The sequence below is a fragment of the Myxocyprinus asiaticus genome, chromosome 19 (genome assembly GCF_019703515.2).
Source record: "Myxocyprinus asiaticus isolate MX2 ecotype Aquarium Trade chromosome 19, UBuf_Myxa_2, whole genome shotgun sequence".
In the NCBI taxonomy this organism is placed as follows: domain Eukaryota; kingdom Metazoa; phylum Chordata; class Actinopteri; order Cypriniformes; family Catostomidae; genus Myxocyprinus; species Myxocyprinus asiaticus.
The window spans coordinates 2109750-2136151 of NC_059362.1; the positions used below are offsets into that span (position 1 = coordinate 2109750).

General features: G+C 40.2%; 1 protein-coding gene across 9 annotated transcripts in view; it reads left to right on the forward strand.

The window, feature by feature from the left end:
- LOC127409882 (protein 4.1-like) overlaps positions 1 to 26402 on the forward strand; it is a 160055-nt gene that overhangs the window by 106630 nt on the left and 27023 nt on the right. For 4 of the 9 annotated variants that reach the window (XM_051644813.1, XM_051644816.1, XM_051644817.1 and 1 more), the window contains exons 10-17: positions 1578 to 1730; positions 2110 to 2207; positions 9418 to 9590; positions 16772 to 16875; positions 21506 to 21580; positions 21702 to 21737; positions 22593 to 22652; positions 25773 to 25931. In XM_051644813.1, coding sequence (XP_051500773.1) covers positions 1578 to 1730; positions 2110 to 2207; positions 9418 to 9590; positions 16772 to 16875; positions 21506 to 21580; positions 21702 to 21737; positions 22593 to 22652; positions 25773 to 25931 — 858 coding nt within the window. The other 5 variants (XM_051644818.1, XM_051644821.1, XM_051644814.1 and 2 more) reach the window with 4 other exon arrangements.

The window sequence follows — 26402 nt, forward strand, 5'->3', positions numbered from 1 at the left end:
ACATTTTTGGGTACTGTAACTGGTCATCTTTGTAATTGTTTTTCTTTTTACTATTTTTAAACACCTTTTTGCCTTCACTAATTCATTTTAAATCATTCTGCCATGTGACACATTAATTTTAAATTACAAATAGTCCATGTGATTTCTTAATATGAGGTCATAAAAGCTGCATTTGTGTTAATGTTTCTTTTGATTTTTGAGGTGAAAAATGAACCAGACATGTTCTTGACAGGTTTCGTGAGATTCACCCAGGTTTTGTTTAATGGAAAATGAGCAGCAGCAGAACCTCGTGCTCTCTTCAGAGGGTCAGAGGTCACATGATACGCTGATCAGAGAGCTGCAGAACTGTTAAAAGCTTCACTCGGTGACAGAAAGTCTGAGCTCAAGCTGTTATCGGCAGTATTGATTTCTGTCTCAGCTCTACAGTTAACACAGTCGGATCAATGACATGTGCTCGACGGGCCAAAAGCTCTAGCGATAAAGACCCATTTAGGACGTTACGTAGAAGCATTGTGTTAAGATAAGTGCTTGAGCGATGAGAGACTTCAGTGGCATGATTCAATATTCTAATGATCACATTCAAATTACATTAGACATCTAATAACATGAAGGCGTTGAAAGAAATGAGCTTTAAATGTAGCTGTGAGAGTAGATGACGTAAAGTCATGTGTGCATGATTGTGTTTATGTATATTTGACCATGTTTATTTGTTCTAAGGTCATAAAACCTTTTATTTTTATAGACTCTGAGCATTCCAAACCAGTGTCTTCTCAATAGGCAAACTGAACTAATCTAAAAATAAAATAAAATACAGTGGGGTTCAAGAATACACACTGAAAATCCAAAATTCAGAATCTATTTTAAACCTGGAAATAAATAGTTTTACACCACGTGCACACGAATCCGGTTAAGTTTGAAAAAACATTGATTTATCAACAGTATGGCGTTTTCTTCCACCAAAAACGTTTTTGAAAACATGATTACAAAAGGAGACTTCAACAGATTAATGTGGGCGTGGTCCGTATATAATTTCATAGGTAAGATTCAGCACAATTATATATATATATATATATATATATATATATATATATATATATATATATATATATATATATAGCTTTTTTAAGTGCAAAATTAAGCTTGTGCAGTTCAAGTGCAAAAAAAAAAAACAACAACAACAGCACATACACATGCAATGTTGACATAAATTGTGGTTAGCAATTTTGAAAACAAATGCTTTAGCTCAGAGATTAGATATTCTCTGGAGACTTGAGCTGTGACTGCAATAAAAGCACATTTTCATGTAAAAAAAATATTGCTCCCTTGGTTAGAATTCTTCTGATAGTTGTTGTTGTAATCAAAGACATCGGGAGTTGCAACCTTTGTTTTTATGGCGAATAATTTATGTTGTTATTCATAGATGTGAACAGTTGTCACAGTTGTTGCATACTTGTAAATCGGAAGTAAACAACAAATGTGCCCGAATGTAAACAAATCTCGTGTCTACACAAAGTTGGAAGTGGATGTTTTTGGAATTTGCTCACATTTTGATAATGACACAATTTTGTTTTCAACAGGACTGTGAGGGAGTTGATATCATGTTGGGGGTGTGTTCAAACGGTTTGTTAATCTATAAGGATCGTCTGCGGATAAACCGTTTCGCCTGGCCCAAAATCCTCAAGATCTCCTACAAACGCAGCAACTTCTACATCAAGATCAGGCCAGGAGAGGTACAACTGTACAAATATCTCAACACAACCAGCACTGCAGAAAACACACACACATAGATAAAACAATATGTCTGCCTTCCCTTCTGCAAAAGCAATGACCCATGGTGCACTGATGGTATCAGATTGTAATAACATTGTAGTTTGATGCATACCATGGTACTGAATGAATTCCATCTTCATATACCATGGTATTTACTTGATGCTTACAATTTCAAAAAATACCAAATACCATGGTACTTTTTGTTATTGTCTTTATCATGATTCCGTTTAGTACAGATACGCTCACAGGAACAGGAGTGGACTCGTATTTTGGTCAAGGTGCTCATATTTTATCCATTTTCATATCTCATTCATGTTTCATGAAGTCTTTGTTTTTCAGGCTGAGCAGTTTGAGAGTACAGTTGGCTTCAAGTTGCCCAACCATCGTGCGGCCAAAAGAGTTTGGAAAGTGTGTGTGGAACACCACACCTTCTTTAGGTAAACACACACACATTTGACATCCCTTCATCAGACACACAAGTGTTGATTGTGCTCCAGGTGTGTGTGTGTTTGGACTTGAATGGGTTGTTTTTGTCTTGACTGTTATGTGTGCTGTGAGCGGTCGGGTTGCTGTAGCGTGTGTGAAGTGAGCATGCAGTGAGGTGTGTGTAATGCAGATGGTGGGCCACACTGACTTCACATGACATCTGTGCTGCTGGGTGCAGAAATTCTCTACCTCTCTATTACAAGACTGGCCAGTAGGGTTGGGAACAAAGAACCTACTTTTGTTTATTTTTATTTTTTGTAAATTCCGAAACCGTGTGATTTTCATGACTTTTGATTCTGTTAACGGTTCTCGCATGTGCAGTTTTCCGCCGATGCTGGCGGAGCACTGTGCTAAAATACTCTGACAGTGTTTCCTGCGGCACTGCCCTCTACTGAATCTTCATCATAAAACACACAGCACACCTAGTGTATTCTTATTCCTGAACTAATGACTCTAATGAGCCAGTTCTTTTTAGTGAATCAAAACCACTTATACATCAATCGAAGCGGTATTCAAAAGTATTCATTTCCAACTCAAAATTAAATAAGAACTGTTGAAGGTTCACTATCCTGAAGTACAACATTAGGCTACATAATTCAAACGAAAGTGTCTCTGGAACTGTTTCTGTTTATATCAAGTACTTCTGACCTTTGAGACTTTAATCAAGCTGTGCAATTACTGACTGCTTGTTCATATGACAATGTGTAATTAAAGATACACATGAGTTTTTGTGTTATCAGTGGAATTTTATAAAAAGATTACATTTATGAATTAAAAATGTTGTCACATTTCTTGTTTGTTTTAGATTTTCTATTTAATATACAGTAGTTAGGAGCAATTATTAAATTGCATTTATGCCTCTAAAAAGCATTTACAATATTTTTTTTTAAATGTATCTGTTTCTGTTTCATTTTATTCTATTCTATTTTATTCCATTTTATTCTATTATATTCTATATTCTATTCTGTGTTATATTCTGTTCTGTACAAGACTGGCCTAAAATTTCCTCCGGTCCAGCCATGTAACTCCATTCTATTCAATTTCATTCTATTCTGTATTCTATTTCATTATGTATTCTTTTCTATTCTTTTCTGGATTCTGTTTTGTTCTGTAGAAGACTGGCCAAAAGTTCCACCGCCATATGACACTATTCTATTCCATTTTATTCTATAATGTATCCTGTACTCTGTCGGGTCCCACGGCCACAGAGGTCGTTCCCCAGTCTCTGTCGGGGGCCACGGAGGCCGCTCCCCAGTTGCAGCTGTCGGGGCCCACGAACGCGGAGGCCGCTCCCCAGTTGCAGCTGCCAGTGGTCATGGCCACGGAGGCCGTTCCCCAGTCTCTGTCGTGCCCACGGCCACGGAGGCCACTCCCCAGTTGCAGCTGCCAGTGGTCACGGCTGCAGAGGCCGTTCCCGTCACAGCCAGTGTCCACGGCCTCGGAGGCCTTTCCCCTGCTGCGACAAGCGCCCACACCTGAGCTTACCACGGCTTCGCCCCCTGAGCTGCTCTCTCCTGAACCCTGTCCAGCGGCTGCCACCCAGTTCACTGCCCCCTGTCCAGTCCTTTGACCACTGTCCAGCAGCTGCCACCCAGTCCTTTGACCCCGGTCCAGCGGCCACCGGCCAGTACTCTGTCCTCTCAGCCCTGAGGCCGCCTGGCAGCCAGACCCCACCTCTGCCCTGAGGACTCCTCCCAGGCCTCCGGACCACTCCCCTTTCCTTAAACACCTGTCCCTTGTTTGTTCCTGCTTATTTTAATACCCTCGTGTATCATGTTCTTTGCTGGATTGTTGAATGTAGTTGTATGTAGTCTGTAGTATGTTGTGCATTATCATTATTGAAAGCTGTTTGATGTGAAGTACTTACCTCACACTCTCTGCCTAGTTGGTCCTGTCTCGTGTATCTGTTTGGTTTCCCGTCTCTGCTCGCGTGTTGGGAGTGTGGTTGCCTTCCAGTTTGCTGGGCGTTGTTCTCTGCACCTCACTACACTTCAACTGAGGATTCCTCATCTCTGCACACGTGTTGGGAGAGCAATTGCCTTCCAGTCTGCTGGGCGTTGTTCTCTGCACCTCACTACGCTTCAACTGAGGATTCCTACGAATCTGCTCCTGACTTAACATACACACTTGCCTACGAACACACTATTCACGGATTTGCCCAAAAACATCCCCCAGCTACTGCAGCCGGTGCCGGGATCCTCAGTCTTCGCCAGCACAGTTGAAGTGAATATTTATAGTTAATAAATCCTTTGAACTTTTCCTCTGCTCTTGGGTCTCTTTGTCTTGCTCTCTGACACACACTGGCTCTGTTCAAACCAAACTCAAACCCTAGTGCCTACCTAGGCAGCATTTTTAGGCATGAAATGAAGATGAAAGCTGTTCCAAACAGTAAGCCAGTAAAATATGCTTAAAAATGACCATTTTGACAAAAATATATGGCAACATTGCATGTGTCCTCTGCTAAATCTAGAACAGAGCCATTTTTTGATTCTTGGCCTCGAATAGGAATAGACTATAGAAAAGAATACAATAAAATATAGAATAAAGGAAAGAGAATATAGGACAAAATAGAATATATAGAACATACAACAGAATGTAGAATAGAATACAGAATAAAAAAATAAAATAGAAAAGAGAATAGAATAGAACAGAGTCATATGGCTGGGCCGATGGAAATTTTGGCCAGCCTTGTACAGAACAGAAAAGAATCCAGAAAAGAATAGAATACAGAATAGAATAAAATGGAATAGAATAGTCACTTGGCTGGGCCGGTGGAAATTTTGGTTGGTCTTGGACAGAATAGGGCCGGGCGATAGGACGATGTTATCGAATATGGACGATGTTTTACAAATCTCCCGATGCCGATTTCGACACTCATTGACAGACGATGATCGACAGTGTTGGTAAAAGGCAAAACCATGGATCTGGGAAGTCGCCAGATAATATATTAAATAGTAGCACAGGGTGTTTTTTTGTTTTTGTTTTTGTGTTTGTTTGCACATGCATCCCCACCAAATGGGACGAGGCTGAATCCAGCTCCTTATTCGCAAGCTCCTCCTCCAAATGCAGGTGTTTCATGAGCAGGTAAATTTGTTCATCTACCCGCAACAGTGGTGGTTGACCTGTAAGACGTCTTTGAGTAACACATGACAAGAAATGCTGTTAAACACAAAGACATGCACTTGAAGAAACACACTTTATTATATTTTTAAGAACAAACAATAGTTGTCAATGCCCGTGTCTGATGTGCTGTTTGTTCAGAGGCCTGCAGCGGGAGCGTCTCGTGGATGCACATGTAAAGAGTTCTCACTCTTCTTTGTTTCAGTCGTCTGAAAATTGTTTGCAAGAATAGTGTTGTGTATGAGAATGCTGCAATTGACCTCAGACCATCTTGGGAGGTACTCAAAGTTTAGTTTGCTTTATTTCCATGGAGCAGTTCGCACTTAACATGCATTGTAAGCGCAACTCTGCAGGTTCACTCAAATAAATCTTTGTATCAAAGAAACAAAGACGAAAGTGATTAAATCATAAAATAACAAGACCACATTCAACTTGAACCTAAAATTGAGTTCTCTTTTATTTTCTTTAGGCAGCATTAAGAAAATGCAATACAAGCACAAATTCAGTGAGAACACACATTTGGAAGCATTATTTTGGGAACACAAGGGAATTGTGTTTTCTATTTGTTTAGGCACAGACTAAGTGAAGTTACAAATTGTTTTAGCCATTTTGAAAGTGGCAATTATGTTGGTTGTGTTGAACTTTCTAGAGGTAATGGTATATTTATATTTATATTATTATTTTTATAATTATTATTATCATAACATTTATGATTGTTTTTAGTTCTTTATTTTTTAGGCTATTAGTAATTTCCCACATGTTGTCATAGACAGATACTGCGTGATAGCAAATGAGGCTGTTGGAGATGGTAAATGTTTGCATTTGGGGAGGTGGTTTTATACATTTTTTTTTATCACTTCATTATTTTAATTGCTCTTTTCATTTAGTTTAAAATGCAATTTTAATTTAGAAATATCTTTTACGTTTTTCGCGTTTCAATTCATGAATTAAATTTTTAAAGCAAAATCAATAAAAGCAAAAATATTCACAGACAGTCAGCATGGGGGTTGATGATGTAATCGGATATCACAATATTTTTTCCATTTTTTTGCACATCACCCAGCCCTAGCAGAGACTGGGGAACGGCCTCCGTGGCTGTGAGGACTGGCAGGGACTGGGGAACAGCCTCCGTGGCTGTGAAGGCCGACATGGCCTGGGGAACAGCCTCCGTGGCTGTGAGGACCGACATGGACTGGGGAACAGCCTCCGTGGCTGTGAGCACAGGCAGTGACGGGAATGACCTCCATGGCCATGGGAACTGGCAGTGGCAGGGGAACGACCTCCTTGGTTGTGAGCACAGGCAGTGACAGGGAAATGGCTGCTGTGGATGCTGGCAGCAGCAGGGGAATGGCCTCCATGGCCGAGGACGCTGACAATGGCAGGGGAATGGCCTCCGTGGCCGTGGACACTGACAATGGCAGGGGAATGGCCTCCGTGGCCGTGGACGCTGCCAACAGCAGGGGAATGGCCTCCATGGCCGTGGATAATGGCAGCGGCAGGGAAACGGCCTCCGTGGCCATGGATGTTGTCAGCGTCAGGGGAAAAGCCTTCGTGGATGCTGGCAGCGGCAGGGAAACAGCCTCCGTGGACGCTGGCAGCGGCAGAGAAACGGACTCCATGGACGCTGGAAGTGGTAGGGGAATGGCCTTTGTGGCCGTGGACGCTGGCAGTGGCAGGGGAGTTTCCTCCGTGGCTGTGGACACTGGCAGTTGCAGGGGAATGGCCTCTGTGGCCGTAGGCACAGACAGTGACATGGGAACGACCTCCATGGTCATGAACACAGGTAGGGAAGGGGAAACTGCCTCCGTGGCAGTGAGCACTGACAGCGGCAGGAGAACGGCCTCTGTGGCCGTGGATGCTGGCAGCGGCAGGGGAACGGCCACTGTGGATGCTGGCAGTGGCAAGGGAACGGCCTCCGTGGCCGTGAGCACTGTCAGCAAAAGGGGAACGGCCCCTGTGGCCGCTGGTAGTGGTAAGGGAATGGCCTCCGTGGCCTTGGATGCTGTCGGCAACTAAGGAGCAGGTGCCCGGCTCTTCCATCGGGTTTGTCAAACTGGACCATCGGAAACCCTTTGGCCCTGGAATCCACAAATTTCGGAAACAGCGTGACTGGTTGATCCACACTACAGCAGGGCGGATCGAACACTCGGCAGAGCTCCGTGGCGAAGGTTAGAAATGATGTGCAACAGGGAAGTCCGTTGTCCCACATGGCGGTTCCCCAAACAGCGGCCCTTCCAGTAAGGAGTGTGATGACGTATGCCACCTTCATTGACTTCGACGGGAAAGCAGAATGCTGCAACTGTGTAAGGAAGGAGCAACAAGAGTCCACCTCACCTGAGAATGGGGCTGGAGGATTAGGGCAGGGCTCGAAGCATCCAGAAACATGGGGGATCGCCGGAGCCGGTGAGGGTGATTTCTGGGTGAGGCCAGTATCGGGAGACTAGTGGAGTTGTTGGATGACTGAGGTGAGCTCAGCGAGCTGTGATGCCATCATCTCCAGAGCCCGGATATTTGCGGAGATTTGATTCTGCTGACTTCCCAGTAAAGCTCCCTGCTGAGACAGGGCAGAACGAAGAGTAGATTTCTCCGCTGGGTCCATCATGGCTGGATTGTTCCGTCACAGAGCAAGAGACCAAAGAGCAGAGGAACAGTGCCCAGCAGACTGGAAAGCAATCACTCTACTGACACGAGGGCAGAGACGAGGAATAGTGTGTTCGTAGGCGAGTGAGAAATCTGGAGCAGATTCGTATGAATCCTCCATTGAAGCATAGTGAGGTTCAGAGAACAGCGGCCAGCAGACTGGAAGGCAATCACTCTCCCGACAAAAACCCAACCTGACAAGGTGACAGGACCGTGACAGTGTGTGCACATACTTCTGAACAGCAGATTGTGCCGTGAAGATCTCCAGACTGATCAAAGTGTTTGAGGCACCACAGAGTTTGTCATTGTCCTTCAGCAACCTCTCTCCATGAGCATGCGTCCTGCAGCAAAACCTTTCCCTCCAGAGTGCAGGCTGCACATGTGTCTTTATATCTTTACGGGACCTCCTCGGGGCCAGACGTAGAAGGAATCAGGTTAAAGACATGATGGCATTATGTTAATATGTCTGAGAGGGCATGTTTCAGACTGACTTTAACTCAAAGCACATTACCTGCAGGCTAGTGTTGCTGTTGGTTTTGGCTCAGAACAAGATAAAACTCTCACGCGCGCCAGCACAATCAGATCGATCTCAGTCTTTGCTCAGAAATATCTCATTTTAAACTTTTTAATACTCCACGTACAATTTCACAACACGTCTCCAGTTCTCAGATAATGATTTTTACTGTCTAAAAACAAACGGGACTTGTGTTTAATGGAAATATACTCAAAGTCTTCAGTAAAAATGTGTTATTTGAGCTGTTATTTGAGCTGTAAAGTTGTCCAGATTGTCCTTTTTAGGCAGGACTTCAAGGTGGATTCGTCTCAAGACAAGTTTTTCAAACTGTACACAAAAACATAGTGCGAGACACAAATAGTATCCAATTACAGAGCTGTGATGCTGAAAAAAGCAAAATGGCCAAAAACAAGCAAGTGCAAAACATTGCCCGAGTACAAGAACATCTCCTCTAATTTTACCTTGGAGTGACTGACACCTTTATTGCAGAATTAATTACTGTGGATTATAGGCCATTGATAAGCTTATTGTAAATTTTCTGGAAATTTTTTGTCTGTCATAATGTAATGTCTTCGAATTATCTTCAGTTCGGTGCTTTTTACAGCAATTATTAATGTGCAATTAATTTGATTCATGAAACAACATATGTCATTAATTTTTAAGCACTTGACAGCTCTAGTTTGGATACAAGGTATTTGAGATTGGATATAACGTAGCACTTACAGGGTTTGTTAGTGATAGTATCACACCAGTGTCATGCTAACATGTGTTATGTTTGTTTTATGATTATACTTTCAAAACCACTTCTATTATGAGTATATCTCCACGTGTTTTCATATGAGAGTATACTTCTTCTGAACGGTGTTGTGTGCTTATTGTGTTTGCAGGTTGATGACTCCTGAGCAGCCCACCAAGACTAAGTTCCTGACTCTGGGTTCCAAGTTCCGTTACAGTGGTAGAACGCAGGCTCAGACGCGACAGGCCAGTACCCTTATCGACCGCCCCACGCCGTACTTCCAACGCACCTCCAGTAAACGCATCTCGTGCAGTCTTGATGGAGGTATCACTGCTTTTTCCTATATGTGCATGATGAATATTTATTGATGCACTTTTTTATCCCACAGCTAGGGATGGAAATCGTAAAGAATTCCTGTTTCGATTTTTCTGAATGATCCAGTTTCCATTAATAATTCTTTTAGTACTTTTGAGTAAATTTAAATGTAATTCGTAATGTATTTACTGCCCTCAGCAGCTTGTTACCAAATGATGAGATAATTTCAGATATTAACAGCACAGATTCTCACAAGTGACATGTTTACACATACTTTTTAATTAAGGTATTTTATCCATTTGTACATTTTGATAAAACACCACATACTGTATGCCAATATCACAAATGCAACAAAACTCAAAACTAACAAAACTCATAATGTGTACAACCATTCAGGTATTATTCTGATTTAAGTCTCACCAACAATAAGTACACATAACACAGTAACAATTATTGGTTTATTTTGAGTCTGACTTGACAAAATGAATGACTTGCGATTCAACAAGTTTTTGATTCACTAAAAGATAAAAAAAATATTTAAAGAAAAACACTCAGAAGAGTCATTTTTTATGGAGTTAGACCACCCTGGTGTTGCAGTGGCGCTGAATGGTAGTGCTTGAAATGTTGAGTATTTTGGCTCTGTTGCGTCCACATCGGCGAAGTAATGCATGTTCAAGAACCATTAAAGGGGTCATGAAATTATCTTTTTTTTTTTTTATACAGTTGTGCTCAAAAGTTTGCATACCCTGGCAGAAATTGTGAAATTTTGTCTTTTATTTAAGGATAGTGATCATATGAAGCCATTCATTATCACATAGTTGTTTGGCTCCTTTTTAAATCATAATGATAACAGAAATCACCCAAATGGCCCTGATCAAACGTTTACATACCCTTGAATGTTTGGCCTTGTTACAGACACACAAGGTGACACACACAGTTTTATATGGCAATTAAAGGTTAATTTCCCACACCTGTGGCTTTTTAAATTGCAATTAGTGTCTGTGTATAAATAGTCAATGAGTTTGTTAGCTCTCACGTGGATGCACTGAGCAGGCTAGATACTGAGCCATGGGGAAAAAGTAATAGCACACCTTTCCTCAACAAGCCGCATGATCTAAGTTGTCATTCATGTCCGTAATACAAATGGCATGGGAAGAGTTACTTTACACATTTTATAGAGTCAGGGGTTTGTTCTGATCAAAAACTAAGTATGAGCAACAGTAATAGTGATGTTTGCCTTACCAAACACCACTACTAAATGTTCTGGGTGGACAGAGGAGGACGTTTTCTGTATGGGACATCAAATTCTCTTATTAAAAAATAAATAAAAAATCCTGTTTTCCGTCATATGACCCATTTAATATGAACTGAAAGGTAGTAGAAGTCATGGTTTCTGGACATTTGAGCTTTAGGTGATCTTTATTGAACACCTGAACACGACGCAAGAGTCTTTGTGCTGGTGTGTGACTGTCAATCGACTCCCGCCAACAAACACACACGAGTGCTACAGGAAATGTTTTATTCCTCAGAGAACTCTTTTGGTCTCCAATGAAAGACAGTGCTTACAAAAGCTGTTTTTTTTGTTGTTGTTGTTGTTGTTGTTTTGTTTTGTTTTTTTATTGTTTTTTTCATAACTTGCCCAAAACTCATCAGTATCATCAGAGGAACAGAAAACAAGCTGGTGGTTGATGTTGCCCCCGTTGATGTGAAGCAGCATGTATCTCAGTGAACATGTCCCTGGGCTGTGTTGAGTTCCAGTTCATGAACTCTTTATCTGCAGGAAATCTCACAGCGATGAATGAGGCAGTTCATCTGAGGACTGCTCTGCATGTGTAATGTCTAACGCTTGTGTATGTGAAGCCGGTGGCCAGCTCAAGGAGAATTGTAATTGATTTAGAAATGTTAGTTTTATGACTACTTAAACTTTTAAAATCATATTATGGTAATGTAGTTACATAATACAGATTATTTGGCTCTGTTCCAAACATTAGCACACTGCCTTGCTGGGTACTATGTACATATGGCAGCTACTTTCTAAAGGAAGTTGCACACCAAATGTGTTGGGTGGACTATATACTGCATCCTAAAATTCTAAACCATCACTTTATTTGAATGTATGCACACTTGTGCCACCATTAGGCATTCAGTGACGACCTCTGGGGCTGCTCAAATTTCTTCTGTGCCACTGAGTGCCCCACTCGCATAGTTTTCCATTAAATTTGTATTAAATAAATCGTTATCAAGGGAGAGAGATTTTTTTATTTTAGCTATGGCTAGAAGATACATTGTGTATATGTGTCTTTCATATAGCCCACACAATGTATTTTCAGTAACAGTAATAAGCACGCTAATAAGCATTAAAATACATAGCACACACATACTGGGTAAAATAGTGTATTTTTGTCAACTTTTGATTAAATTATATTTGGAATCAACAATTTTCTCTCTCTCTCTGTTCACCATCTTGGATGGATTTCTTTACTGAGCTTGTCACAGTGTGTATTACGAGATTGCCTTTAATTTTGGCCAAAAGAAGGTATCTTACTGAATGTCATTTACACATTAATCACATTTTGTATTGGAAACGCATTCATTTCTCAATGTTTATGCCTCTCATCCACACTGTGTTTTCCTTTACCGAAAACAAAGAATTTCGAAACCTCTCCAAATTACCGCTTATTTTGGCAAGCGATAATGTTTGGAAACTGAAAACAGACCTTTTAAATGAAAATGGATTAGTGTGGCCTTAGAAACATGGCTATTACCTTTTGAAACTGCTATCGGGCCAAATGAGTGCGTGCTAGTGCGTGCCAGGGGCAGTTGCGTTCCCACTGTCACTTCCGGGGCTTCATCGTGCCTCCCCTGGGCTTTCTTGGGGGTAACAGCCAATGGCCTTTGGCCCACCGATTACCCTTGGGCCAAACAAGGCCAATTGGGGAGTGTGGTGGGGTCAGTGTCTAAGGCGGAGTTTTGCCGAACTTGCCAGGTTGTGTATCCACCAGTACAGGTTTGGGGAAAATGTTTAAATTGCGGGTATATTATAAATCCGTTAAAATGCACAATGGACAAAACGGTACCCAAAGATCATGGTTCGAGATCATGGACGATGTGCTGGGACATCGTCACGCTGTGAGGGGAGAGACCACTCGGGACACCATGACAGTTACAGTCAGTGTGTTGTCAACGCTAACTTATCTTGATAGCTAGCTAATGTTTACATTTGATATAAACTCAGTATTCTAGATAACATGATACCTTAGCTTGAGCTTCCCTCTTGCTTGTGAAATGGGCGGGTTGTGTGACATTGGCACCAGGGTGGTGTGTTAAAGGCGGGTTTTAGGGGTATTTATCTTGCCTTCCATAAATGCCCACATATTTGTTGTTATATAAGTTAGGTTTGCCCATTGTTCCAGATATCGTTTTCACAGAGAAATTATTTTGTATTGTATTTGAGATTCCTACTATGTTTCCATAACAGAAGTAGCCACATTGTCCATATTCTCTGCCATAGCAGACACAGGAAATGAGGGGGACATCTGTTTACTGTCTTTGGACAGAGCAGGAGAGTTTAGAGTGTGTGTTTGAGGAAATGAGAGTTTAAAAGGCAGAGAGGAATGAAAAAGCACTGATATTGCACAGAAAACCATCACTGTCAAGCTTCTTTTACATGTACACAGCTGCCTGGAAAAGTATGGCACTACTATATGTGGGTCAGTGTATGGGCATTATCAAATCAGATGGGGCCCCATCCTTTATTTGCAAAATACTTCAAATCGTTCGGTAAACATGGTGACCGTTGTGATCGAGTTAAAGATTGCATTAGACCCTAATGACAATGACTGATTGCACTCAATCAAACCCTGTTCTGCTGAAAATATATTTATATTGACCTAATTTGTTTAAGAATTTTGGATTTTCAGTGGTGACACAAACAGGAGTCAAAGGTGTTTTCTAATTACAGAGATGTAAAGTGGACATGACATGCCATGTTTAGAGGCCAGTGTGTTAACGCCCTCCGGAATTGCTGAATTAATCCTGTCCCTCGTCTCTACCGGATCTGCTAAGTTATGCAGCCACCACTTACATCTCTCTGTACAAAATATATTCCTATTCACATCAGCATCATATGACAGAGTCTTGATAATCCATAAGTGCATGGACCTAAAAAAATCTATTTATTAAGGTTGCTGTCGGTAATTACGCTAATTAAAACTGAAGAGAAACAGCATTCCCAGCTTTCTTCTATTAAGAAGACCCTGTTTTTCCTCACAGGAAACCAGACACCCATTTCACATTCATAGGAATGAAACGGTGTGTTTTTAACAATGGTAAGATCGCCCCCTGGTGGACGTTCGGGAAACTGCGTGGTGCCCCAGTTCTGCAGCAGCATCTCAGAGCTGTCACTTGGCGATGTGATGAACTGGATGTCCCAGCAGCACGGGCAACTTTAGCCTACTTTCACACAGCTCAAACAAGGCCATGCCGATGAAATGTGGGCGTATCAGGAGCAGGGAGAGGAACGCTCACGTGTACCTCCACGCTTTCTGATTCATTCAGAGATTCCTAATGCAGGTTTTCCTCCATTGGGGAGCGGTGGTTATGCCATTGGGCCAAAACTCACGGGTTACAGCGCATGTTTAGGGTTTTAGTTTGCTATTTAGTCAACTGTATTTTTACTGTGTGGAATTTCTTCTGGGTTTCTGCACTAGATTCTCACATGAAACAAAACTTATATAAGTCTTGTCCCATGTTTGTTTGTAACACTGTAGTTGGTTGTGATTGCTGTCTTTGGATGTGACCAGAGTCCCAGTTGAGATTGTGGCTATGTTCGGAATGGGATACTAGCGAACTGCTTTATAATGCAAACATTATATTTAACTTATATGTTAGAAATTCTCTTAAATATTTGTAAATACAGTTATAATACATTAATTCATAACATATTCGTAGTTATAGCTAAAAGAGTACAATGCATTATCACAATCAACATCAAAGTGTATCTGCAGAAGTTATAATGTAAAATAATAATGTAATGCAATTTAATATTCATGTATCGTATAAGTGCTGTCATGCAAAAGCAGCATAGTTTAAACAGTCAAAAGTCTTTATGATGTGATCATAAGCCATTATTAGTGGTCTCTGTCTGCCTTTGCAATGCATTATAAATATGGGCTTCATAGAAAGTGTTACCAAAAATATTTTGTTTTATTAAAAATCAACCCCTGGGACATGAAAGTGCCGAACTTGAAATAGTGCTATCCAGCTATCTCAAATATAAAGTTATTTTGCATATGCTGTTGGCATATACTGTTGGCAGTCAAATCAAATAAGAGTCAACTTCTGGTTCATTAGCCACATTGGAAAGGGAAGGTCAAATTTGGTGCATTACATTGTGGGATACAGTTTTTCTTGTAGTATGCTGTGTTTGTAGTTATTTTGGCAGTAGTAGTAGGTCAGTAGGTTGCACTTCTGTATGCAACACAGTATACAGTACATAATGCACCTTGCAGAATTAGTAGGAGTAATATGGAACTATACCATTCCGAACATATCCTCCTTGAGAGTGATAACTACAGCTTATATAGTGACATGAAAAAGTATGTGAACCCTTTGGAATTACCTACATTTATGTATAAATTTGTCTTAAAATCTGGTTTTATCTTCATCTAAGTTACAATAATGAACAAACACAATCTGTTTTAACTAATTACACAAAAAGTATTGTATTTTTCATGTACATATTGAATACATCATTCAAAAATTCAATGTAGTTTGGAAAAAGTAAGTGAAACCCTAGGTTAATGACATCAACAAAAGCTAATTAGAATCAGGAGTTGGCAAACCTGGCATCCAATTAATGAAATGAGATTGGAGGTGAGGGTTAGAGCTACTTTTACTATAAAAAGCACTCAGACATTTTAAGTTTTCTATTCACAAGAAGCATCTGCTGACGTGGACCATGCCTCACAAAAAAAAAAAAAAAAAGATCTCAGAAGACCTACAGTCAAGAATTGTTGCCTTGCATAAAGCTGGAAAAGGTTACAAAGTTATCTTGAAGAGCTTAGATATTCATCTGTCCACAGTTAGACAAACTGTGTATAAATGGAGATGATTTAGTACTGTGGGTGCTCTCCCTAGAAGTGGCCATCCAGCTAAGATGACTCAAAAGGCACACCGCAGAATGCTCCATGAGGTAAAAAAAAGAACCCTAGAGTGACAGCTAAAGACATGAAGGAATCATTGGAACTGGTTAAAACCTCTGTTCATGTGTCTACTATACGGAAAACATTAAACACAGGCATGGTGTCCATGGCAGGACACAATGAAGGAAGCTGCTGCTTTCCAACAAAAACATTGCTGCATGCCTGAAGTTTGCTAAAGACCACCTTGACACTCCACAACACTACTGGGAAAATGTTTTGTGGACTGATGAAACTAAGGTTGAATTGTTTGGGAAGAACACGCAGCACTATGTATAAAAACCAACATGAAAACATCATCCCAACGTTGGAGTACGGTGGAGGCAGCATCATGATATTGGACCGCTTTCCATCATCGAGGGAAAAGTTAATTCCCAAGTTTATCAAGATATCCTAGACCCTAAACATTGAAGTAAATCCACTACAGAATGGCTTCAAAAAAGAAATTCCACCTTTTGGGGTGGCCCAGTCAGAACCCAGACCTTCACCCAATAGAGATGCTGTGGAATGACCTCAAGGGAGCCGTTCACACCAGACATCCTAAGAATATGACTGAGCTGAAGCAGTTCTGTAAGGAAGAATGGTCCAAAATTCCTTAAGAATGTTGTGCAGGTCTGATTCGCAGCTACCGGAAACGCTTTGTTGAGGTTATTGCTGACAAAGGAGGATTGACCAGTTATTAAATCCAAGGGTTCACTTACTTTTTCCACAGCACTGTGAATGTTTAATGGGATGTGTTCCATAAAGACATGAAAGATTATAATTGTTTGTATGTTGTTAGCTTAAGCACATTGTGTATGTCTATATTTGTGACTTTGAAGATGAGATCAAATTTTTTGACCAATTAATAAAGAAAACTAGCTAATTCCAAAGGGTTCACATACTTTTCTTGACACTGTGGATTACAATTTGATCTTAATGGGACATAACATTACATAATTCATACAGAATGTCATCATGATCTCTCTCTGTCTCTCTCTGACGGTATAGCTCCTGTGTTGAATGTGAGCGATCACAGTCAAGCTCTGGATTCCGCTCTGACTGCAGGTGCTGGAGAGAACGGCCCGGCCCTGGAACGCAACTCCGATACCAAGGTGAGAGAGACCTAACAATGAACTACATCACATTCCTCATGTTGACAACTACAGCACAGGATGAATACCTAGTGTTGTGATATTACCCTGTTTAATGCCTGTTAAATGTTTTTTTTTTTCTGTAGTACTGCAACAAACTGCACATATCTCTTATATACTCTGTCCTAACCAGTTGTGAGGTGATAAAACGATATCTCTTCCATGTCCTAAAAAGCTGCGACAACGACAAGCGACAAGAAATTTTGTCAGTTTAGTTTTTATATATGTGGCGTTGTGCTGGCTAGCCCCGCCCACTTAGAAATCTCACTGGTTCAACATTCCGCTATGCATGTATATTAAATATCAAATCTGTTCTGATTGGCTGCAAATCTGTAACGTCACACCGAACAAATAACTTGATTTCGGATATGTATTGCCTGGTTAGGACACAGTTTTAGGGTGTTTATATGAATGGTTTTTGGTCCTTTTGCTGTTTTTGTTTTGTATCAAGAAGCTAACCCCTTTGAATAATATTACCCAAAAGTTTTTGATCTACTTTGATCTAAATTCCTATTGGAGACACACACTCACACACAACTTACAATACTGTGTCCGGTTCTTGAACAATGCACAGAGCGACCTCCGGCCTCAGCTGACCCCATCTGGCATGGGTCAGTCTGCCTTCCAGACGTGACATTTTCGTGTCCGTCAAAGCACTGTATTCATGCTGTCTGTGAGGTCGAAGGGAGCACTCTCATTCCTACTGTAACCTACAGCTCTGATATGAAGAGAGCCTTTCACTGATACCCTACAGGAAAACCAATGGAGGATGGAAAACCTTTCTGAAAAGTTCATCCTATCTGTAGAACTGCCTTCAAACTCACACAAACCGTCTTTATTAATATCAGAGTTATTTGCAGTTTACATTCCTCCTTGACTCATATAAAAGGATGTGGACCCCGTCACTGGCCTGTTAATTATATAAGGTTTAGGGCTGCTCCACAAGTTTTATTTAGGACAGTGTGGTCCATTGAAAAACACAGACAGATGCTTTTGTTTTTCTCAGGCATTTTCACACTTGGTTTAATTGCTTGATCTGAATCCCCGTTTGATTTTTGGCCCCACAATCTGTTACTCAGCTTCATCTACATTATGTTTGCATGAATATCACTGTTAGTACTAGAAGCAGTGTTTTACCACTTTAGCCAGGTTCGTTATGTTGTTAACTTCCCTTTTTTTTACTACATTTTTTGTTCTCATTCATTTGTTTTTACTGCCAAAACTTTAAATGCACAGAACGGCACTTGCATCTGTGGCAAATTACAGTTGATACAAAGCTGAAACAAATTATATGCAGGGTACTTACAGTCATGGAAAACTTTTATTTTTTCAGTTGACTGGTTGAAATGTTACACAAACTGGTCTGAATGATTAATTAGCAAATCAGTCAGAATCAAAATTATTTTAAAAAATCACTTTCCAGATATCACAAATGACTGGGAGAGACATGGAACCCTGAATATGTGATTAAGAATTTCACAGTTCACGTCCATAAATTAGGCCAGATTACTGTCATACCACTCTATTCTCACTGTATTATTTGATTCTGAAGTGCGGTAATTTGCATATCTACTACTGCTCGGTAACAACTCACTCAGGGTAGAAGTAAGCGTTGTTTTTTTTTATTCCAGTTACAGACCAATTTACGCACTGTATTAGAGTCCATGTGGACCACTGTTTTAAGTGAAATCATGGGCAGTTCGCTGATGCGCAGAGTATGAGGCTTCTACATGACTCACATCAGCAGTGCCAAATGCATTGAACTCTATTTAGTGAAGCGTTAGTGTTTCCCCTGGCAAGAATTGTAAAAGAGTTCAAGTCACCCTTTTCACACAGTGGATGTCGTCATAGTTGGGTAAACTATTGCGGTGATCGGGAAGAACAGTTATAACCAGTGCCACAACAGTTTTCTTATTTGCACAAATTCTAAAAGAAAACGTCTGTATATGTCTTTCCATGAATTTCCAAAAGATCATGAACTTTGTACAATCTCAGTGGGCTCAGGCAATTAAACGTGGACAGTATTTTAAAGATGAGGTCTTACAGCAGTCACCCACAGGTGGAATTGTGAAACACTTTGGAATCTGAGCTGTACTGTCACGAGAGTGTGTGTTTGACAGGGTTAAAAGTCAGATGTAGCGGGATATGGGTCTCTCCACTCCTTCACATCCTGCGTCGCCCCCAATCAAGTGTTAGTATTACCAAGTACAACTCAAAAGATTTGTTAACTGTACCCTTTTTTTTTTTGCAATTTATGACAAAATGTAGATAGATAGAACTATGTAGGTAGTTCCTTTAATACATAAATATGTGCCTACTAATTTATTGTACAACCTCTCAGTAAATTATTTTTATTGACTTACCTTTGTATTCGTACAGATTACTCTCGAAAAATGACTTGTAACCTTTGTTGAGTCTAGATTTAACCATTGATGAGTTCATTTGGTAATCCAAACGTAAATGCAGGCAAAACCTTTAAGGACTGTGAAAACACATACACATCGGCAGCGGCCATAGTTGCATTTACCCAACTATGACGACTTCTGCTTTGTGAACGCGGAAGTGTGAAAAGGGTCCGTTTCCACTTTGACCCTTACCGGACAATTCAGCAGTTGTGCAATTACGTGGGCGATGCCAACACTAAAATCGAAACAAAACGCATATTTTCACGTGGAGGTCAAAGCGGTGTGTTGATGCTTCGACACGGGTCATGTTGAAGCCACTTTAGTTCGGAAAACTGCTTTCACGTCGGCCAAACGAACCGAGCTGTGACGTCAAATGGGCTCAGGTCCACATCCTAGTGTGAAAATGCCCTTGATGCCTTCCTCTGTTTTCCTGAGCTTCGGCACCAACACTGTAAGCTTTAGTAGTGCTGTTGTCAAGTGCTTGCCCCGTCTCATGCTAATACACACATGCACACCCACCCACACACACACACACACACACACACACACACGGCCCGCACTATCCCATGTCTTTCCTAGTGTGCCATTCCTCACACCAAACCCTCACGCTCCACGTCACTGCTGACCTTGACTTTTACTCGGCTCACTGACTAATGTTGTGTTTCTCTCTCCCTTTCTCTTTTCCTGCTCACTCCCTTATGTGTTCTCACAATGTTTGCCATGCACATTTCTCTTTTGTTTCTTTCTTTTTTGTTTGTACACCCCTGCATACGGTCTCCACCCCACAGTCTCCCTTCATGTTCCCATTTTCCCTCTCCTCCTCCACCCTCTCCTCCCTCCCACCCACCCTCGACACCATCTCTGAGCTGGACGTGTTGTCAGACATCTCCGAGGGTGACCCTGATCCTCACCATGAACTTGACTCTGACCCTTTGTTCTGGGTGGCTGAAGGCTCCACCAGTTATCCCGCCAGGAGCACCAATTCAGATGGAGATGGTATATGTGCCCTGTCCTCCTCCTCTCCTGTGGTCCCAGGGTCAGAAGAGCCCCAGCCACCCTCAGTATCTCGCTCCACCCTGCCCCGGCTCGGCCTTTCCATGCTCAGATTCTGTAAGGGGCTGCGTCTGCCCTCCCTCCTGGATGAGGACTGGTATATCAGTCTGCCCTGCCTGCCAGAGGACTACACCGCCCTGCTGTTTCCTGCCGGACTACACCGTCACCTGCCCCTCTCCTCCCCTTCCCTTCTTCCCTCCTTCCTGCTTATCTTCGCCGTCTGCCTCTCTGCCTGCCAGTCTGTTGTGCTGTCACTGCTTTTGGCATTGCCTCTGGCCATGTCGCTCGGCTACCTGGAGCCCAAAGCGATCGCACACTTCAGGCCAGCAGAGGCTGAGATTATCTCTCCAGAGGAAATACAGTGTGACCCCGCCGCCTAAACCGATTCCTGACCTCCCCCTTCCTGTCTCTGTGCCCGCCAACCTCCTAAAATGCTACTCTGTGCACTTTATGTTGCTGTTTGCCTTCTGCCTTTTCTAAATCTCTTTTTTTCTGTCACACACCACGCACCAGTGCCAGATTTTCTATGTTAAGTGTAGAATATCCCCCTGCTCACAGCTTGTGTCCGTTTAAATAGCCAACATTGCAGTGGGAACCTATTTATGGTCCACATCCTATATGAAAATGCTCTCGCTCTCCACTGAAATATGTGTTAGACACAAATGTCCATCCTATGGCCAGTTTCAAGTGTGTATTTAACGGACATATGCTCAATATATCTTTATTAAATTGTCTTATTGCTTTAGACATCAGTGCAATTTAATTGCTCAGCCAGCTGTAATCTTAAATTAAAATACATATTTATAAGTTTTATGGAAAGATACAATTTTAATGTATTAGACAAGCCTTATTATTATCATATTAATCTCGGATGAGTGTTCATCATGCACTTTAGTGTATTTTATAAGACTCTGAAACAAATATAACTTATGAAACGCAAAACAATCTCAAAGGGAAATCCTTGCACAGAAATATCTGAACTGGACTTTAGCTATCTGACTAGCCGGTTCCCGAGCCCCTTGTGATATCACACGTCCTGTATGCACTTTGATTGGGGATTCAGGCCTTCCCATCATCCATTTCACCTTTTCTTTTCCTTTCCGACAATGGTGTCCATTATGCCACCAAATTAGTGTCCACAGGTGGAGGACGTGGAGAAGCCAAGTGCGGACACGGCCACATCCGCCACCTCTGAATTGGCCCTTGAGGTCTGCTAACTTTCCCAGCATACATCTGTAATCATATTCAAATAATTAGCACACAATCCAGAGCTGTTGTATGATGTGTCTTGAACTAATCTTGATGTTTTATCTCCAACGGCATGAGCAGACTGAGAAAGACGGTGCTGGCTCTTCTGAGACAAAGGTCTTTACTTTTGTTTGAGATGAAAATTGTTTTGATTCACCTTCTTTTCTTTTTTTTTTACGGGGTTCTTGCATCATGGATGGTGTGAAATTTTGCTGTTCATTGCTGTGGTGATGGTCAATTATGTTTGCTTTTGCGCTATTGTTTATGTGCTGTAATGTGATGTTTGTTGTTGTTGTGTTTTTATTTGTTTTTGTTTTTTCAACACAAATGAGGCACAAATCATTTGAGCTTTCCGGATTAATCAACAGGCGGTCAGATTTGCCCATTGACTGGCTAATCAGTGGTAGTTTGGTTGCATAGTCAAATGATTTCTATTAGTAATTCTGATTGATTTTGATCAATGAAATACAGATTTGCCTGTTGATTGGTATGCTTTGGAGAAACCCAAAGACATTTTAAAATGTTATGAACCAAACTGGTTCTGGCAAACATATGCCATGTTCGGAACGCAATACTCATTTACTACTTACAGAATAGTGCACAGTATACACTATATACTGCCTGCTATTTAAACAAATAGTTATTTTTTTTCCATGTTTAATTTTATTTGTGTGAAAATGTAACTTTATACATTTTAATTTATCGGTAAAAAAAAAAAAGAATGTAGTAGCTCCTCTGGGTATTCATAATATATTATATTATGCATGCTTTGCATATCATACATGCTATTTACTGCAAAAATAGTAAGAAGTATGTTAGTATGCTAATCCGAACATTTTTCCTTTTTTTTATTTTAATTTTTTTATAATCAATGATTCAGAGTTTTACACAACATTTTCATTTCAAGTTTTTGGTTCAAGATTTTTTTATTTATTTTTTTCAAATGTGTTGTCTCATTTTTTAATTCCACAGAGCAAGTTGAGAGTGCAGGGGGAAAATATATATGTCAGACATAGCAATTTAATGTTGGAGGTTCGTATGTTGATTAATCGCAAACAAATGAAAAAGCATAAGCAGAATCGATGGTGGACATTTGTCCTCTACTTTTCTGGGCTGCCTCTCACTCTTACTCTTTCAGGCTGTGTGTGCATGCATTATTGTTTACTGTATGTGTGCGTGTGTACACCCATGCATGGACTGCATGTTAAACAGGGTGCATGTTTATGGGTGAACTGTGAATGTATGTGGTGTTATTTAATGTGTGTATAAATGTCATTTGGGAATGGTTTTTGTAACAAGACTAATATTATTTCCCTAACCATACAGGTCATTTTCTGCTTTGGTTGTGGTGATGTTCCATTCACATTGTTTGATTTTTATAACTAAACGAAACTGACCCTAAGGTGACCCTATCAGTGCTAAAGACACCCAGCACCTAGTGAGACTTTTGCACCACATTTGCATCATCACAGATGCAAAATCACATAGTTAGATGAGTTAGATGATTTGGTTTGTGGGTAAAAGTGAAATGTGTCATTTTTACTGTAAAGATTTGCAAAAATAATGACTTTGCTAAAAGTTTTTCCAAACTCTACACCAGCAGTGCAATAATAATAATAATAATAATTATTATTATTATAATTTCTTAATCCATATTTATTTTCATTTTATTTTTTATTAAAATCTCTAAACCTTCAGACAAGATAAGATTTGCTAGAGGGGTAAGAAAAATAAACAGCTTTCATAAATCTTAAAATCTTATGCAGTTTGCGCAAAAAAAAAAAAAAAAAGACCTTGTTAAAAAGACAAAAATACTGATTGACAGACTGTTGTGTTGTCTCAGCGAGCAGTTGTGTGTCTTTAGCACTGAGGCAGTATATCACTGCACTACTGAAATCCTTTAAGTGTGTAAATGAGTCTGGCTTCACTGCTGCCCATAGCCCCTGACCTCTACCCGACCCTCATAATCCCACTGTTACACTGGGATCAAACAGCGGGATTAACAGGGTCATTCATATTTGGTAAATGGACTGATTTTGCTCTAGGTAACTGTAAAGGAGTTCTTTAGATTACACAGTGTTTGGAGTACTTCCTGTTGTGAATTCACTCTCATAGACTGCGAGTAGATGGCATATTTAATTTAGTGTGAATGAAAACAAAGCTGTAAGGAATAGACATACAGTCTCTTTTACTGTCTTAAAGTCCTAAATTGTGTCTAATTTTCCCAACCCATGGATGGTCTATCCATCACAGACTCATTTTCATTTGTCCAAATAAATATGATGTCTACTCTAAGGTTTATTTTTATTTTTTTTATTATTATTATTATATATATTTTTTTTTTTTTTTTTTTTTTTTTTTTTTTTGAAGGTACTCCTGAACTACTTTTTGACACTACCGGTCAAAAGTTTTGAAACACTTATTCTTTATAAAAAATTATAATAGTAAAGTCATCAAAACTATGGAATAACATAAATGGAACTATGGGAATTATGTTGTGACTAAACAAAATCCAAAATAAATCAAAACTGTGTTATATTTGAGCATCTTCAAAGTAGTCACCCTTTGTCTAGAATTTGCAGACATGTACTCTTGACATTTTCTCAACCATCTTCTTGAGGTTTCACCCTGGGATGCTTTTTAAACAGTATTGAAGGAGTTCCCATCTATGTTGGGCACTTATTGGCTGCTTTTCTTTATTATTTGGTCCAATTCATCAATTTCAAAAACTTTTTTTTTTAAATTACATTTTAGTTTTATAATGAAATAAATTAATATGGTGGCACAATTATATTTGTGTCTACAAAACTAATTTCAAACATTTAAGCATACGCCTTCAGATCAAAAGATTTTTAAGATCATGAGAAACATTTCAGTCAAGTGTTTCAAAACTTTTGACCAATAGTGTAAGCTGAGTTACAAAAGCTAGTGAGCTGTCTGTTGCCTACATAGAAACATGCTTGCTTACAATATGTGAAGCACAAGAGATTTGATTCACAATACTGTAGATTCCAGTTTTATGCTAGCATTTTGCTCATTTATAAAAGTGATAGCTTCTAAGGCAGCATCCTAACTGAAATGGAGCCTCATAGGTGACCGATTTGAAATGCTCCTCATAGGCACCAACTCCATGTGCCACACAAATAGTGCTCCTCACAAGTGACTAGAATCAATTCCAGCAGTGTTTGACATTACTGTATAGTCAGTGATACTCATGAGACTCTTCTTAGCATAAAATTACAGAACACATGCCAATACTAGCCAAACTATTCCATTTTTAATTAGATTAATTATTTTCTGTAAATATTTTCATCAGTTTTATTAATATTTTCAGTGCTCTATGAACTATTTTACATTAATATTTTCATCAAAATTATCAAAAACATTTAAATTGCTGATGAAATATAAACTATTTTACAAAGAAATTCGTAGATTTTATATTTTCAGTGCTCAGTGAAATATGAACTATTTTATATCAATATTTTATTTAAAATGTTATACATATTTTCAGTGCTGAATGAAATATGAACTATTTTAGATAAATATTTTCATCACAATTGTAAAATATTTTAATTGCTGATTAAATATGAACTATTTTATAAAGAAATCCATCGCTTTATTAATATTTTTAGTGCTAAATGCAATATGAACTATTTTTCTGTCATCTTTTTTGCATCAGTATTTTCATCAGAATTGTAAAGAAAAATGCTGTGCTGAATTAAATAAGCATATTTATAATTGAAATTTCACTTGACACTGAAGGAAAATGTTCTCTTTGCAATGCATTCTGAGTTTGCCTTTTCGTGAAGGATGTATGTGATGCTGCCTTAGATTTTGGCCAAAGCAAGGTACCTTAGAAGGCAGCGTAATGTTGCTGCTGACATTTTGAAACCTCATTTATTTCTATAGCACGACTATGATGGCCTTAAACTGTTTTCTATGTTGGCAGCTCACTAGGTTTTTTATACGTAACTGCAGACTCTTCAGGTTTTTAAACTAAACTGGTCGTTTGGATCTGTTTTTATGCGCTGTTGGGTGAGCAGTGAGGTTCGGCTCAGTCGTGGTTCAGGACTATGTTTGACTAATATGCTGGTTGTCCCTTTGCCTTCACCCCTCACCGCCTTCCTCTCCCTGGTGCTGGGGGCCCATCAGGACTTGGATAAGACACAGGAGGATGTGTTGAAACATCAGGCTAGCATTAGCGAGCTAAAACGCAGTTTTATGGAGGCTACGCCTGAGGTCAGGCCCAGTCAGTGGGACAAACGGCTGACGGGCAGCCCTGCCACTACCCTGCGCCTGCAGGCTCACGGGGTACGTGTGCTTCACCCCGGGATACAGATGGCACTTCATACCCTCTGCTCTGCCTGCATGACCCTGCTTGTCAATCGCTCCCTGTCCTTCTCGCGCTGAGAGACTGCCTGTGTGTGTTTGGTTTCTGTTCTGTGGTGTGACAGTTGGGATCACCTTGTATGAGGGTATGAGGAGAAGATGGGACACTTGTAGAGAAATGAACAGGAGAAATCGAAGCGCTCAATATGGCGGCTGTAGAATAGAAAGACAAGCCTTTCAGTTGTTGACTAATGCATCTGCTGGTCTTCAAGAGAGTCCTTTAAGTTATGGACCGACAGCCAGGTTGATTAATCAGCCAATATTTGGCCACTTGAAAATTATCTGTATTGGTAACGTTGTTCACTTGACCAATTATCAGAAGTGTTCCAAAATCTACCGACAGCCCTGTCAATGGAGGATAAACTTTTGTTTTTATATAGTAGTTAGGGATAT